The sequence below is a fragment of the Saccostrea echinata genome, unplaced genomic scaffold, assembly GCF_033153115.1.
Source record: "Saccostrea echinata isolate AGI-Se365-2 ecotype Australia unplaced genomic scaffold, CSIRO_AGI_Sech_v1 ptg000002l, whole genome shotgun sequence".
NCBI lineage: Eukaryota > Metazoa > Mollusca > Bivalvia > Ostreida > Ostreidae > Saccostrea > Saccostrea echinata.
The window spans coordinates 6,693,277-6,710,215 of NW_026889751.1; the positions used below are offsets into that span (position 1 = coordinate 6,693,277).

General features: G+C 32.4%; 1 protein-coding gene across 1 annotated transcript in view; it reads right to left on the reverse strand.

Moving 5' to 3' along the window:
• Nucleotides 1-16,939, reverse strand: part of LOC133206229 (paladin-like) — an 89,800-nt gene that overhangs the window by 19,492 nt on the left and 53,369 nt on the right. Inside the window, exons 9-11 of the mRNA XM_061342180.1 lie at nt 15,043-15,147; nt 4,950-5,045; nt 2,179-2,313 (exon numbers count right to left, since the gene is read on the reverse strand). Of these exons, the coding sequence (XP_061198164.1) occupies nt 2,179-2,313; nt 4,950-5,045; nt 15,043-15,147 (336 nt within the window). The remainder of the gene's footprint in view (nt 1-2,178; nt 2,314-4,949; nt 5,046-15,042; nt 15,148-16,939) is intronic.

A 16,939-nucleotide genomic window follows, 5' to 3' on the forward strand; every position in this document is an offset into this window, starting at 1 on the left:
GTATTTTATTGAAATCTACCTATATGTGAAAGGAGAAAATTGTACCTAACTGTGCTCAAATGTTGTGTTTAAAACATCGTAAAACAGATCGACGAAACAATTTTTTCTGACGTAAGAATAAATTCATATGCTAATCGAGGCACCGGCCTGACTTTCAAACCAACCAATCAGCTAAATGAGTTGCATTACGAGTGAGTCCTACAAAAATTCTAAGGAAATATAACGCTTGTAAAAAAGGCATATTTTTTCTTGTTTTCCGATAAACATTTTTTTTTTCATTTGAGATTAGTCACGAATCTAAAATTTCCATGCTCATAATTACAAACATTTTTTTTAAATAAATATACATCCTATAATTTCTTAGTTTTCTAAAGCGCCGATGGGCAATTGGCTATACATATTCCCGAGAATCTGTGAATACATGTACATGTTTCATTGTGAATTTCTCGACCCAAAACGGTAAACACTGATGTTCCATACGTATTATCATGTAAAAAAAAAAAAAAAAAAAAATTGCTGACCATTAAAAGTTTGAAATGTAGTAGAGATAATGTGTAACTTGACCTAATACACGTGTTTGTGATAAAATGTAAACATTTAGTAAACCAGCATGTTTTGTCATTCAGTCATCCGATTGGACAACTGTTCACGGTAAGCAACTATGTGCGAAATAATAACAATAGTCATATAAGGTAGATTCTTCGGACATGCATACCCCTCTATTGTACTAAGACCTGCCTATTTCTTTTCATAGAAGATCCTATTGTCACAAACCAGGCCGAATTTTGCTCTCATGGTGTCAAAAAAATCATAGATAATGCGGTAATCCTTTTAATTAACATGTGTTGGAACTACTGAAACTATTCAAAAGGTGTCGCATTTATTCACTTTTGTTTGAAAACTATCAAAATCGTTATAGAATAAATATAATTCATCTTTAAAAAAGGGGCCGCAGAAAGTAGTTTTGTCACATCATCCTTTTGAAAAAACATATAAATGTATAATTTATATAATTTTTTTCTGTGTGCAGGTGATCCAGGTAACATAATGCCAAATTGAAATACAGTGGTTTTGCCGAATTTGTGGAATTGTCGCCTTTTTTTGCTGAAAGGTAATATAAATTTGCAGAAATTGCCAAGATTTGTCAAAGCTCTACAATGATTCCCCTAGTTTACAAGTAGAAAAAATTCTTTTATTATAACACATAACAGATACCATAGCTTATAGTCCTTCAGAGAGACTACACATTAAACACGTTCTAGATACATAAAACAGTGGCGGATTTAAGGGGGGGCGCACCCAGCGCATGCCCCCCCTAAAACTGTCAAAGTTAGCGTAAATCATAGTTTCGTCAAGAAAATGTAAAAATGTCTACTTGGTAGATCTCATTTTTACCCTACAAAATGTCTAGAATCCAGGAGCTTCCGGGGGCTTCGCCCCCTGGACCCCCACCAGGGCTTCGCCCTGGACCCACTGGGGGCCTCAAGGTGGCCCCCAGACCCCCTGCCTACTTTCTGCGCCCCCCCCTAACTTCAATTCCTGGATCCGCACCTGTAAAAACAATTTAACCACCATCGACACTATGTTACCCTTCATATCCAAATGAAATTTACCGGTACTCTAGACATTTCTTCGTCACATATATTTAGTTTGTAAAATCTTTACAGTGAACAAAGAGAACCATGAACAAGTATATATAAATCAGATGTAGTACTAGAAATGACCAAAATCAGATCTTAAATATGCTTCTAAAGTTGTTTTCCAAGTAATTCCATCATTTCCAGAAAAAGAGGAGTTTTCATTTAAGTCTTATTTGAACTAAAGGAACTTTTTATGCAATTACAAATTATATATCAGTAATGCTCCATGCACAAGAAACATGCTTGACAGCTGCTATTTAACAAAATGGATTATAAGCAATCCCATTATCTCTAGACTACAGAAACCTAATTCACAAAGTTTACTGGTTTTTGCAGAACATTTTTTTTTCTAAATAAAAAGGTGCAGAGTTTCCTGTGCAATATAGTTACATTCATAACTGTAGATATCAGAATTCTTTTAAAGAGGCTTACTACATAATATCTTACCACTTTTCTTCAAATAATAGCTTGTTAACAATTTTGTCTTATTGTCATGCTGATTAATTCACATGACTTATTACAGACAAGCAGCACTTACTAGGAACTGTCTCTCTGTCAGCACCAAATTCAGTGGGGCATGAGAATTAGGGTGATGGACATTTTCCAATAGTCTGATCATCTCTGGATGTTGTCTCTTCCATTTTGAATATGACTTGAGAAATCGCTGGGAAAACTGTCAAATCAAAGAAAATTTTGTCAGGTAGTATTTATGATGCTATTACTCAAACTTCTTATTAATTTGATTTGCAAACACTAATGAAAAGTTACTTAAAATCTTACAGCTGTTGTCTATCCTTAATGCTCAAATTAGTTACTCGCACTTATATACAACAAAATAAATAATACATTCTTTGGATCTCTTAATTCTGGCATCATATCAGTATTTCATTTCATATCAGTATTTCATTTCATATCAGTATTTCATTTGTGGTTCATGTTAAAACATGACTCAAGCAAAATAATACCTAACCAACCCCCTCCCTCTTTTCCAATTTGGGCATTTCTGCACTAGACTGGGATTGAATCTTTTAAGAAGATAAAATACAAGAGGCCCATGGGCCACAATGCTCACTTTAATCACTAATAGTCCCTGCTGTTAAGTTGATCAGCTCATTTTTATCCTGTTATGTAAATGTTTGATCACATATGGTGTCCCCACCCTATCCCAAGGGGTCATGATTTGAACAAACTTTAATCTACATTACCTGTGGATGCTTCCATATTAATATGATTAATCATGACTTTGCTGTTCTTGAGAGAAGATCTTTTCCCCCATATATTCCTACGTAATAAATGTTTGATCCCCCAATTTTGGTTCCACCCTACCTGCTGGGTCATGAGTTGAACAAACTTGAATCTACATTACCTGTGGATGCCTCCCTATCAATATTACTATTCATCTCTTTGTTCCTCTTTAGAAAGATATTTTTTAAAGATTTTTCCCTATACAATTCTTTGTAAAACTCTGATCACTTATTGTGGACCCATCCTACCCCCACAGTTTATGATTTGAACAAACTTGAATCTACATTACCTTGGATGCTTCCAAATCATGCCTTTGCAATATTGAGAAGATTTTTAAAGATCCCTATCTAAATGTTCATCATCCTATTGTGCCCCCCCCCCACCCCGGGATTCATGATTTAAAGAAATTTGAATCTACAGTACTCGAGGATGCTACCATACTTATATGACTAATCATGGTATTGCTGTGTTGAGAAGATTTTTAAAGATTTTTCCCTATATATATATATATATATATATATATAAAAGTTTGATCACCTGTTATGTCCCCATCCTGTCCCCATGGGTTGTGATTTGAACAAAATTGAACCTACACTTTAATAAACCTTTCACATAACTTTCATTTTCTTTTTTTTTGGCCCAGTGATTCTTGAGAATATTTTTAAAATATGCCTTCAATTTTTCCAAATTCTTTATTTTCTTGCCTTGAAAGAGGGTGTGGCCCTTCATTTCAAGAAACTTGAATCTCCTTCACCCAAGGGTGCTCTGACTGCCAAGATTATTTAAAACTGGCCAAGTGGTTCTGGTGAAAAATATGAAATTGTAAAAAGTTCACAATGACAACGACGACAGACAATGCACAAATTTCGATCAGAAAAGCTCACTTGAGCCTAAATTTGGCTCAGGTGAGCTACATGTATGTGTAAACTTTTTGATTTTACCAGATTCATGAAAAAATTGGACATGCTGAGTTTTTGGTGTGCTGTATTTGAGGAGGGGAGGAATTAGGCCTTGCACTTGATTTTCAAGCACCTGCTCTTGACTACAATGGAAAAGCTGTCAATGGGACAGCAAAATTGGGTTTTCTTTGGTGTGTTGAGTATTTCTCAAATAAATTATAAAATTTCTGTTCTGAAAACTGTAGGAGCTAGGTAAGCATGACACCGCAGCAATATTAATGCACCCATGCTCATATTTTGCATAAAAATGAGTAAGTTCAACAACTTGTATTTTCACCACAAATGATTAAAAAAAAATTCAAAATCAAGGGACTATGCACATCTACGACATAATTGTACAATTAAACTTCCCATCTTGAAAACTGTAAGAAGAGTTAACTGGACAAATGATGTACCCCTTTTTGGCAGCCGCCAGCCCGCTTAAAAACAAACTAGTGTGCCTTGCTGGATGCCTACATGTATTTTTGGAACTAAAATGCATGTAAATTGCTATACAAGATCTGAAAATGTTGTCTTGAATCAATACCACCCACTTTATGTTCAGTGAAATTCTTAAAATAATTTAGTGCAACTTTATATGTCCTAAATTCTGCAACTAATTTAATCTGGCTATTGATTAGCATGAAACAGCAAAAATTGGCATTGTTCAAAGAATTGATTTATTAAATTCATTAAACTGACAAAACTGTAATTTTCTTGAAAAAGAAAGATCTTAAATTGTGTTTGAATTTTTCCCCAAACACCTTTGAATTGTCAATAATCTTAGTAATTTGTTATTTGTGATTCTAAAAACAATTTTTCAAGGATCTCATCAGTATTTCTCCAGATTTTAATACCATTCTTTATTTAACCAATTCTAAATTCAATCCCTTTACCTATGAATGCTTTAATTAAACATTATTTCATTAATTTTTTTAATTCAGTTTTGGACAATCAACAGAGAAAACTTCAGTCAGAATGCTCACTATAAAAGTTTATCCTCTACAGCATGACAACATTTAAGTTTGTTATTCTTTTTTTTTCTTTATTTCACACAATTTAAAATTTTCCAATTATTTGCTGACTAAAAATGTAATATGAAAAGCTAAAGAGACTGAAAAAAAACCTGTTCTGTTAGGTAACTGTTGAAACAAATGAGGAATAAATAGCGTTGTAGAAAATGGCAGCATCTTTTGTACAGCATCTCCTGAGCATTCTTTCCCTACAAAAACAACAATATGCTTGATTCAGATAAAACTGTAAATATTTCATTACTGTAAAAAGGAAATGCCTGAGTTATCAGGCCAGTCATCTCCCAAGGAGTGGGAACTTTGATCAGCTCATCTGTGTGAGAGTGAATGATCAACTCTCTAAAGAGGCTTCCATCACGATACCTAGCAGAATGAAGTAAAATACTAGCAACTAAGTATTGAACAATCTACTGCAGTACCTCTTTATTCCATTTTTAAATTAACTAACTTATATATAAGCATTATAATAAATAAAATATAAAACTCCTTCTCCAGTGTTGCATTATAAGCAAAGTTTCTCTCTTGAACATTTGAGCCAGAAAAAAATAATTGCCACTTGTATAACAAGTCCTCATTGAATGTTAATTTGAGCTTCAATATCTTCTCTGATCAACACAGATCAAAGATTTATAGGAAAGTATAAAATTGATACTTTGGTAATAATTGAGTTCTCCTAGACTAATATTTCAAATTAATAAGAAAAGAGGTAGATAATGACCTTTTGATCTTCAGCATTGATTGTATTTACAGGAAGGTAATGTCAGTGATCCCTGTACTCTTAGTAATAACTTCTAATGAGAATATTCATAATTGATCACAACAGACCTGCTACGTACATTTCATGTGCTTTGTTGCTATGCAATTGACAATGCAATGGTCATAAACAAGAAATTTATCTTGAAAGTTACACTGAAACCTTAGACAATATTCATACCTTTTATAGCTTAGAGGGAAAATTTTAACAGCTATTAAACACAGAATCACTTATTTACAACATAAAAATAAAGTGTTGCTTTGGCATTCAAAGGTTAATTACAAAAAGATGACTCTTTTTGTGTAAAATATTTTGCCTATTATTACTACATGTACTAAGAGAAAGCATTAAATTATTCAGAAACAACTAAATACTAAAGCCTTAAAGGACTTATTGCATGTTTCTAAATTATTTGAAATTAAAAGCGTAAAACGTTCCTTATGACCACAGTTTATAAATTTTGTGTTTTTACTGCGGATAAACCGCGGTAATTAACCATTTATTGACTCAAATGAAAACCCCTGAATTAAAAATCTAAGTTAATTAGATAGCGATCACGTGACCCTGTGACGTCAAAGGCGACAATGGCTGATCAGCTCTTCACGTAAATCTTACTAAGATATACGCGATACAACCTGAATTTTCTGCGTTATGGACGACCAAATCACTGATTTTATCGATATGATTTTTAATATCCAACCTTATATTTTAGAATTGTCTTCAAGAAATAATCTGAAAAATCCGTTAACATTGTAAAAATAGCAGTGACGATAGCGAGGGAGACGCGGCGAAGACGAAGAAACTCGCCATAACAATACAATTTGATTTGTCATTTTATCACATGTGTGAACTTATTTGATTCACAAATTTAAATTACATAACTTTGTTATTCTTCGTTTTTAACATAATATTAATTTATGCAAGTATGCCTTCATATATTTTGTAAAGGATGGCGGTCTTGAAAAATAATTTTCCGATCACGAAACATTGCCGTAATCAGACCTACAGATTCTAAATGTTTCGAATAAAAAACGAAAATATCTCAAAATTCTTACACCTTAGAACTAGTTAATGTTTCTATAGTAATTGAAAATCACATTAGGAATTAATTTTTTTCAGCATTTTTTCATAATAAGCTGCATTTGTAGTTGATAACTCCGTAAATAGTGTGCAACTTTTCATCTCTCTATCACTGAATTGTCGCCTATGACGTCAGAGCAGTATTTCGCCGAAATCCGACTGAAATATGCATATTGCCGTATTTGAATTTCAACTCTCAATATCTCTTAAAATACGCTTTCAACAACGTTTATTGTATTCAGAATTTTAATAAACAAGGTTGTAGATAATATTTTTCATAAAATTAAGATTTTTGAAAAATCATGCGATAAGTCCTTTAAATTTGCTACAGCCTGTTTGTCTGAAAAAAAAAGCAATTAAGCAAATGAAAATTTATTCAACCAATATATATATTAATAATAAGAAATGCATGACTGCATACATATATATAGTTTTTGTTTCCAAAATTCTGAGCTCTAAACCAATAGAGAATCTGCCTTCAAAATATATAACCTAAATTTCTGATTTCAACTGAAATATCCCATAGAAATCTTGCTGATTTTTAAAGCATTTATTTCAGCCCAAATCATTTTAAAGTAATTGCAGAGAAACCTAAATTGCACACTCACCAAAATCTATTGCAAGAACACAAGGACAATGCCATTGGTTAAATATATATGCATGCTAGCTGTTAAATACATTAAAAATATTCAAATATTACATATCTGTTCTTAATAAATGTATCTTTGAAGTTGAAACTTTGTAATAAAAGACTGTTCAATATTTTAGTGATATGATTTATATTGGGCTTTGAGTTAATTATCTTGGAAAAAAGAAGTGTTTGAAGTAAGACAAAAACCAAGCATTCTTTAATGATCATCGTCTTTATAATTTAATTAAGAACACTTAAATCAGTATGCATCTCAGGATGCAATATCACGGAAAATTAATAATAAATGTCCTGGTAAGGCTCAAATAGTTACTAAAGAATGGAACTGCTCTTAAAACTTAATCTATTGCCATTCATTTAGAAAACAAAGTTACGTTTGCATTAGTGTGTATTATTCACATACATTATATATAATTAGGTTTAGGACCTGGTATAGTCCTGAGAACTACTGACTAAACCTATTGCATAAACTTCATCCTGGACTCTCATTCAGAAATACGTTCAAACTCGATATCTCAAACTCGATGGGACCGAGAAAAAGCTATGAGATATCCAAAGATTTGAGATATCAAGGGTAAAATACATAAAGAATAAGTGGTTGGGACCTCCAAATCACTTCGACATATCCATGGTATTCAAGATATTAGTGTTCGAGATAATGAAGTTCAACTGTATCTATGTCAGATACAGCATGTCAAGCATGACAAGTAGCAATATCTATCAAAAGATGCTTCATTTAAGCAGTATTTGTTTCACTTTGGCAGTGTTTCCCTTAACGCATATTTTTGTGTAATTTACACATAAAAAATACTTTTTACCCCCTAAAACATCACCCAAAGGGTCATCATGATGCAGAAAAAATATAAAAACAAATTTTAAAAATCGAGTTCAATATTGTTGCTTTGATGGAAACATGCAATTAATTAATTGATCATTCCAACTTTCTAGGAATAAATTGTTGCTTTAATTTCAAAGTGAAGTGATTGAAATCAGCATTTCAACATCAACAGTCTATTTTAAAAATATTTGAACAATCTATCTAATTCTTACAGCTATATATGGTGTATCTGAGCTAAAAAAATAAAAATACGAGATTGAGTGTAGATGAACAGGATATTTGTTACTTATGTTCAAATTAAAATTTTCACTGATTTTGAACTTAAATAATCCCACATTTCTATAGTTAAATTGACTTTAAACTGTGTCTGATATTTAAATGCGGAGTCGGTAAATAAATTGGTTATTGTTTTAAATTTCTAATATCTATGAAACGCAATTGATTTAAATTGTGTAATTTACAGGAAAGTCCTATCTTTATATAAAGTAATAAAACAAATAGAAAGATCTTTTTAATTTTAGTTAGTCTGAACTTATCAAAAATATGCCATACATGAATTTGACAAAACCCGAAGTCTGAATAAAAAATATTGCATCTGACATTAAAACATATTATTTCAGCTTTGCTTTGTCAAAAAGGCTAATGATGGTAATAAAAAGGTGAGCAAAGCTCGAATCATCAACAGTTTTGCAAAACTTTCAAACAACTTTCAGATGTTCTCTTTTGATTGACATGTATCCCGTGAACCCAAATGACAGAATCAGTATAATGTGTAAATAAAAGAAGTACAATAATATTTTACCTTCATTCTTTAAACATCAAATCACGATTTTAGAAAGCATAGCTAATATAAGTACTGAAAGCAAAACCAGGATATATTTTGGTAACAGGACGTTTCCCACCTATTGACGATTCCCCCGAGACCATTCGCCCTTAAAGACCTTTCGCGCCGAGTAGTGTCCTGACGCATAATAATTAATCTAAAAGAATATTATCTATAAATATTATCAATGTTTATATATATCTATTTACAATAAAGTTAATATTGACTTTCTCTAAAAAAAAAAAAATTAGAATAAAAAAATTTATCAAAGTTTATTTTTTGCTTACAGATTATTTCAAGTTAAATTAATAAAAAATTATCCTCATGCAGATATAATTAATATGTTTATTCAGCAATCATAATTAATCGACTAATTAAGTTTTCTAAGGTGTTAAAACTAATTTGGTGACTCTCAATTAAAGATGATATTTAAAATTTGAGATGAGCATTAATTATGAATCGATATATCAAAATCAACTAGGGATGTATTAATTAGGCCTAAATAAAAATAATAATTTGAATAGTGTGTTTAATATGTAGACTTTGTGTAAATTATATTTATGTTGCCCCCCCCCCCTCCCCCACCCCCGAAAAAAAATGGAAATATGTTATAAAGGGCCTGAGAATATGTTTCAATAATTTTTAAGTAGTTTATATCCAATTTAGAAAGTACTTCTTTTAATCGAAAAACATCCAACTGCTGTTTTTAATAATGAAAAAACTTTGTGCGTATCATATGTGTATGGGTCGGTTAATTTGAATAAAATATAAGTGTACAGTCACAATCAAATATCATTTGCTCAAAACAGACATGTATCTCAGATCAGTAGATTCTTCAAACAAAATATAAAAAATGCATTGTGTGGCATGGTAATACTTTATTCAACAAAGACAATACAAAAATAGTAGGGCTGTATCAATATATCATTACATATCGATATTTAAGAATGTATTGTATTGAAAAAATAACTTCCATTACATATCGGACAGGCAGAATTTCTTATAATTGTCTGAAAAAGTTGGCAATTTCAATCAACAAAGGTTATATTTTCACTGTTTTGAATTAAATATATTGTAAAATTGATCAATAATAATATAATCATTAAGGAGATAACACAAATAAATATTACAGAATACACAGACAACTTTATTTTAACATGTTAGTTTTTACAGTCATTAAAAGTCTGAATTTGAAAGGTAATTTGTAACGGCAGTGAGACAAGAACTTCAAAATGGGTTATAAAACAATTAGTTTTTAAAAAATGCATGCATAAAATGATTTATAAGACTTTTTTGATAGACTTGTTAAAGAATCCAATATCTCGGATATCACATTATAAAATATCGTATGGTATCGAATTTTTTGCTCAATACACAGCCCTACAAAATAGTAATAGTCATTAAAATAATAAAGATAATGCAAAGTCACTAGAAAGGTAATAATTACTACTAACAAGGGATAATTACAATTTAATTAAAAGAAATCATTGGATACATCTGGCGCGAATCGTCTTGGAGCGAAACGTCTCAGCACGAATGGTCAAGGGCAAACCGGTTTGCATTCTATATTTTGACCCTCAAAAATTCTCTTTGACTCCCAAAAGTTTACTTCAAAGGGTCATAATGACCCTTGGTTTTCAAGGTTAGCGGAAACACTGCTTTGGGCTTATGGCTACTTCAGAATTGGTGGCTTCCTTCTTCATCCAGATGAGATGAAACATCATCAGTGTGTTCAAAAGATGTATATAATGACTCACTAGTTCAGCATTTTTACTATCATTTTTAGGGTTCACCTTTGTTTTTGTGTTTATATATATATTTTTTAATAATGAAATTCAGGTTATAATTTGGTGACTAGGTTGTTCTTGACCCCTTTGCAGATTTAGTATATGTTTAAGTTCTGAAGCACTGACTCTTTGGTGGATCCAGTAAGGTCAATATGTTGCTAGGTGAAATTAATTCTGAGGAAAAAGCATGTGGATAATATGATTAAGTGTGAGTATATGAAGCTAATGTCCTCTATGTCAGTTAATTAAGGCCCAACATGGAAATTCAGAGTCCAACTAATATGACAGAATAAGGGTCAGTGAGCAGAAATCATACCAATGAATAGTCCAACATTGTCATCTCAAGCTTGATAGCACCTGGATTAAACTCCGAGATATCCGATTATGCAATAAATGGGGGGGGGGGGGGTGAATAAGTGGTTGGATTTCCAAATCACTTTGAAATATGTATCCCTGATATTTGAGATATCACCTGGCTCAAAATAAGGAAGTTCAACTGTATATTTAATTAATTACATATCTTGTAAAGACACAATTTTGTCACAACTGAATTAATTTTAACACCCTTCAAGACTTTTTTTTTTTTAATTCAAATCTATTTGTGAATGCAAGTAGATATCTTAATATAAAATTACATGTAAGCTTCATAAATTCCAAATGAACAAAAGAAGAATTTTCAATATGCTAAATCATAATGAAAGCTCATTCACATTCATAGAGTGTGGTACTCTGTCAAATCCCATCTTTTAATTCTGGATGCTATTGATTTTTGAAGGTGTTGACATGAGATTTTCCTAGATGGAAACTCTGTATAGAATAATAATAATACTTTGAGTTTCAGCTTCTTTAATCGAGATTTTATTGCTGTAAAATTCGGATAATACAAATTTAAAACCAGTAGTAAAGAAAGGCATCTGTGTCTTGGGGAAAGATTTAATGGCAATTCTGCTCACCCTTAAACCTCTTAAAGTGATAGATCAAGTCGGAAGCACATGCATCTTTAAAATAACTTACATTTGTTGTATAAAACACACGAGAAGCCAAAGTACGCAAGACAGTATATTCTAACATATAACTGACCATAAACAATATTCAATTTCACATTTAAATATGTCTTCTTTCTTCATTTTCTTAATTTTTTTTTTTATCAATTTATTTATATTTTTGTAATATTTAGCTAGTATTCAATAAATCTAACTCTTTCATTATATCCTTGCCATGGAAACCAATTTGTTTAATATTTGATAACCACCTGAATCTAGCCAACATAACAGCATTAACTTAAAACATGCAGTATAATTATATCAGTATATATCTTAAATACAAGTCAAAGCAATTAAAAACATTCAACAAGAGGCCCATGGGCCACATCGCTCACCTGAGTAACTTTGGTCATGCTGTTCTTTACCAGATTTCCCCCCCCCCTTGTAATACCTATTGTGGCCCCGCCCTACCCCGGGGGGTCCTGTTTGAACAATTTAGAATCTACACTACCCAAGGATGCTTCCACATAGGTTTCAGTTTTTCTGGCCCAGTGGTTCTTGAGAAGAAGATTTTTAAAGATTTTTCCTATATATTTCACTGTAAAACTTGGATTCCCTATTGTGCCCCGCCCTACCCCCGGGGGTCATGATTTTAACAATTTAGAATCTACACTACCCAAGGATGCTTCCACATAAGTTTCAGCTTTTCTGGCCCAGTGGTTCTTGAGAAGAAGATTTTTAAAGATTTTTTCCAATATATTTCAATGTAAAATTTGGATTCCCTATTGTGGCCCCGCCCTACCCCCGGGGGTCATGATTTTAACAATTTAGAATCTACACTACCCAAGGATGCTTCCACATAAGTTTCAGCTTTTCTGGCTCAGTGGTTCTTGAGAAGAAGATTTTTAAAGATTTTTTCCTATACATTCCAATGTAAAACTTGGATTCCCTATTGTAGGCCCGCCCTACCCCCGGGGGTCATGATTTTAACAATTTAGAATCTACACTACCCAAGGATGCTTCCACATAAGTTTCAGCTTTTCTAGCCCAGTGGTTCTTGAGAAGAAGATTTTTAAAGATTTTGTCCAATATATTTCAATGTAAAACTTGGATTCCCTATTGTGGCCCCGCCCTACCCCCGGGGGTCATGACTTTCACAATTTAGAATCTACACTATCCCAGGATGCTTCAATATAAGTTGCAGCTTTTCTGGCCCAGTGGTTCTTGAGAAGAAGATGTTTTAATGACCCCACCCTATTTTTGTCTTCTCTTGATTATCTCCCCTTGTGAGGGGACTTGGTCCTTCATTTTAACAATTTAAATTCCCCTTCACCCAAGGATGCTTTGTACCAAGTGTGGTCAAAATTGGCCCAGTGGTTCTTGAGAAGAAGTCAAAAATGTGAAAAGTTTACAGACGGACGGACAGACAGACGGACAGACAGACGGACGGACGGACGACGGACAAAATGTGATCAGAAAAGCTCACTTGAGCCTTCGACTCAGGTGAGCTAAAAACCTTTCTCCATCTCAATGAAATTTCAATATCCTTCAATAGTTTAATGAACCTAGTTTTAACCAAAATAGAAAGCCAAATATGGCCATTATCCTATCTTGTTCATTTTATCCTATCTACAAGATGTGAAACAAATCTATTATAAACTAGAGGCCCATGGGCCACAACGCTCACCTGAGTAATGAAGGCCCTTCTTATTCTTCTTCAGCAGATTCTTTTTTCCCCAACTGTGGCACCATCCTTCCTCTGGGAATCAGGATTTGAACAAACTAACTACCTGTAGATGCTTCCATTTAAATATGATTAATCATGGCTTTGCTGTTCTTGAGAAGAAAATTTTACAAATTCTTCCTATATATTTTTATGTAAAACTTCGACTATCTATAGTGGCCCCTCCCAAACTCTTGGGGGTCATCATTTGAACAAACCTAAACATTAACTACCGTGGATGCATACATATAAATATGACTGATCCTTGCTTTGCTGTTCTTCATTAGATGATTTATTAACGATTTCTCCAATGTATTCCTATGGAAAACTTTGATCCCCATTGTAGCCCCACCCTACCCCAAGGGCAATGATTTGAACAAAATTGAATCTACACTACCTGAGGATGCTTCCATATAAATATGACTGATCATGGCTTTGCTGTTCTTGAGAAGAAGATTTTTAAAGTTTTTTTTCCTATATATACCCTTGTATTTAATGTAAAACTGTTATCACCATCCTACCCCTGGGGGCCATGCTTTGAATCTTTACACTATGTCAGGAAGCTTTCACATAAGTTCCATCTTTTCTGATGCATTGGTTCTTGAGAACATTTTTTAAATGACCCTGACCATATTTACTTGTTCTTAATTATCTTTCCTTGCAAGCAGGAGTGGCCCTTCATTTGAACAAATCTGAATCCCCTTTACTCAAGGATACTCTGTGCCAAGTTTGGTTGAATTGACGGTCCAGTGGTTCTGGGGAAGAATATGAAATTGTAAAAGTTTACAACAACGTTAACTACAGCAGCAACTACAAACAACAGACAAATTTTGATCAGAAAAGCTCATATGAGCCTTAGGATCAGGGGAGCTAAAAAGTGTGGGGTCAAACATGTGCAACTGTCAGCTGGGTTTGATCATTGGTGGCTAGATAGCTCAGTTGGTAGAGCAGAATTGATCTAAAACTGAAACTCATAATTTTTTTTCAACTTCAAATATTTTATCAATTAGAATTAGTAAATAGTTTCTTGTGCATATGTGTCCCTAATAAGGATATTATTCATATGTTCATAATGTCATATGTGCTTATCAAATATACTAAGGCAAAACTGTGCATTACATATCCATATAAAGCTGAAAAGGAACTAAATGTAATTCAAAGATGCAGCACTTAATATCAGAGTCAGGATCTAAAATTAAATATGCATTAATATACCAAATATTGATGAAGTAAGCACTTATATTAATTCTAAACTTTACAGGAAAAACCCATCACATCCATTAATTCCAAGAAAAGATATAAATTATTCACATCCATAAATCTGTTGGTGCTTTATCTAAGCACTCTACTAATGCCATTACCAGATTTATAGTTCCTCATGGGTCATTGTGAAATTACAATGTGTACCCATATCAAAACAACTACTCTGTTAGAAAAAGCAATGCAATATACTTTGGTTAGAGCAATTAACTCTCAAGTCTGAAAGATCAACAAGGGATAAAAAATATTAAATGAATTGAAACACAAGATAGCCAGATTTTGTGCACTTACATCAATTTCTTGGTCAAATGTTGTTCCTTCTAAAAGATGTTTTGCTGCCGAAATTTCACTGTGTAAATTGTATAGCTCCCCACACATATCTATCACAGCATCTATCTATCAAGAAAATTACAGATTTATTTACAGTACTGGATCAAATAATTTTTTTTATCATATACTTAGTAGTAAAAGACCTAACACTTGCTCTATTAGATTTGAAAGAAAAAGGTCATATACATGCATGAAACATTAAATGACTTTATGTGTATAATACTCACATCTTAAATATACGATAAACAGAATACTACATACTAAAATTCATATCGTATGTCACATCAGCCCTCGGGCCCCAATAAAAATAAAATTTTTGCATCAAAATAATGAAACTCAAATTTTGGAACGAAATATGTACAGCTTGTAATTTTGACTTAGGTAGATTACCTACAGCAGGGTTCTCCACAGGGAATTTACCATGGCAGCCCTCCATGGTTAAATTAAAATTTAGGTGTGCCATGGTTAAAAGAGCTGCTCCAGGGTCAAATCTGTGGCCTCCATGATTAAATTTTTCTTGCATTTCAGTATATCTACACCTACTTGAACCTCCCTCTTGAAGAGAGATTGTACTTAATAAGCACACTGTCACTGAATGGTGAATTGTTGTGAAGCATGAGGTGATCAGCTTTTGATCAATATGATTATTAAGATATCTCCAAGTAGGAGTTAATCTTTCTGTGTTCAATTTTGGGGAATTATTTACAAAAAAAAAAGATTCAGCGTATAATCAACATTCATTCTAAACAGGTCCCCATTCTAATAAAATGTTGATCACCAAGTCAGAGTTTTAGACCTCCCATTTGTAATTAATTAAAGTCGCATGGTGCTATTTTTAGCATTAATTGTCAAAACCACATGAGCATAGAAAAAAAGATAGTACAAACAGAAGAGAACAAAATTAGATATACCAGATTTATGCCTCTGATTATTTTAAGTTTTAATACATATACTGTCAGTAAGTTTTCAAAGATCAAGCAGTAAAAAGTTTATAGGCATTGTTAAGATGTTGGCATTCATCCATCTGTTCATTTGTGTGTCTGTAATTTTTTTTTTTTCAGCTATCCTACTCCTTCATCAGTTTTGGTCCAATTTCAGTAAAACGTGTCATACAAAAAGCAACATTAATTAAATGTAGCAGTTTTTTTTTTCAAATTACTTTGGTGAGATTTCTTAAAAACAATCATCCTCATACAGTTTTGTTCTGATTTTAATAAAATTTTGAACATTCATAGAGTACACTAATCTATAAAATCTTGCAAAATTTTTTTTCATTTCAACCTGTGGTGTTGCCATGGTAAATTAAAACTAGATGTGTCGTAAAGCCATGAATGCCCCCACATTTGTAGCCGAGATAATGATTTTTAAGGTGGTATGGGATACCAAACGAAACTTCTCCTACATATTTATGTACCCAAATTAGAAGGATTTGAAATACCCCCACCTTTCAGCATATTAAAGTGTAATTTTAATTTTTTTTTTTATTATTTTAATGAGAAATACAAAAACGATTTTTTTTCTTGCATAATTCTTTTTTCATAAGCTTAATATTATAGGCAGGCGTTTGCTGATGTAAAGTGTTTATAAAAACAAAAATGACAAGAAATATGTCTTAGTATTTTTTTAATTTTCAACAAAAAATAAGCGTAAAAAACTGGGAAAACTTTATTTCTTGAAAACAGACGGATAACATTTCATGAAAGTCTACAATAAGAATGTATCTTAATATGTTAGCAAAGTGAAATAAACAAATTGAAAATATATATATAAATGGAAAATATAAAATGCATTTAAAATTTTTTGAATTAAAAGATGCGAGCGGAAGAGTTATCCTTCTTTATTTTCCAAGGGTTGAAAA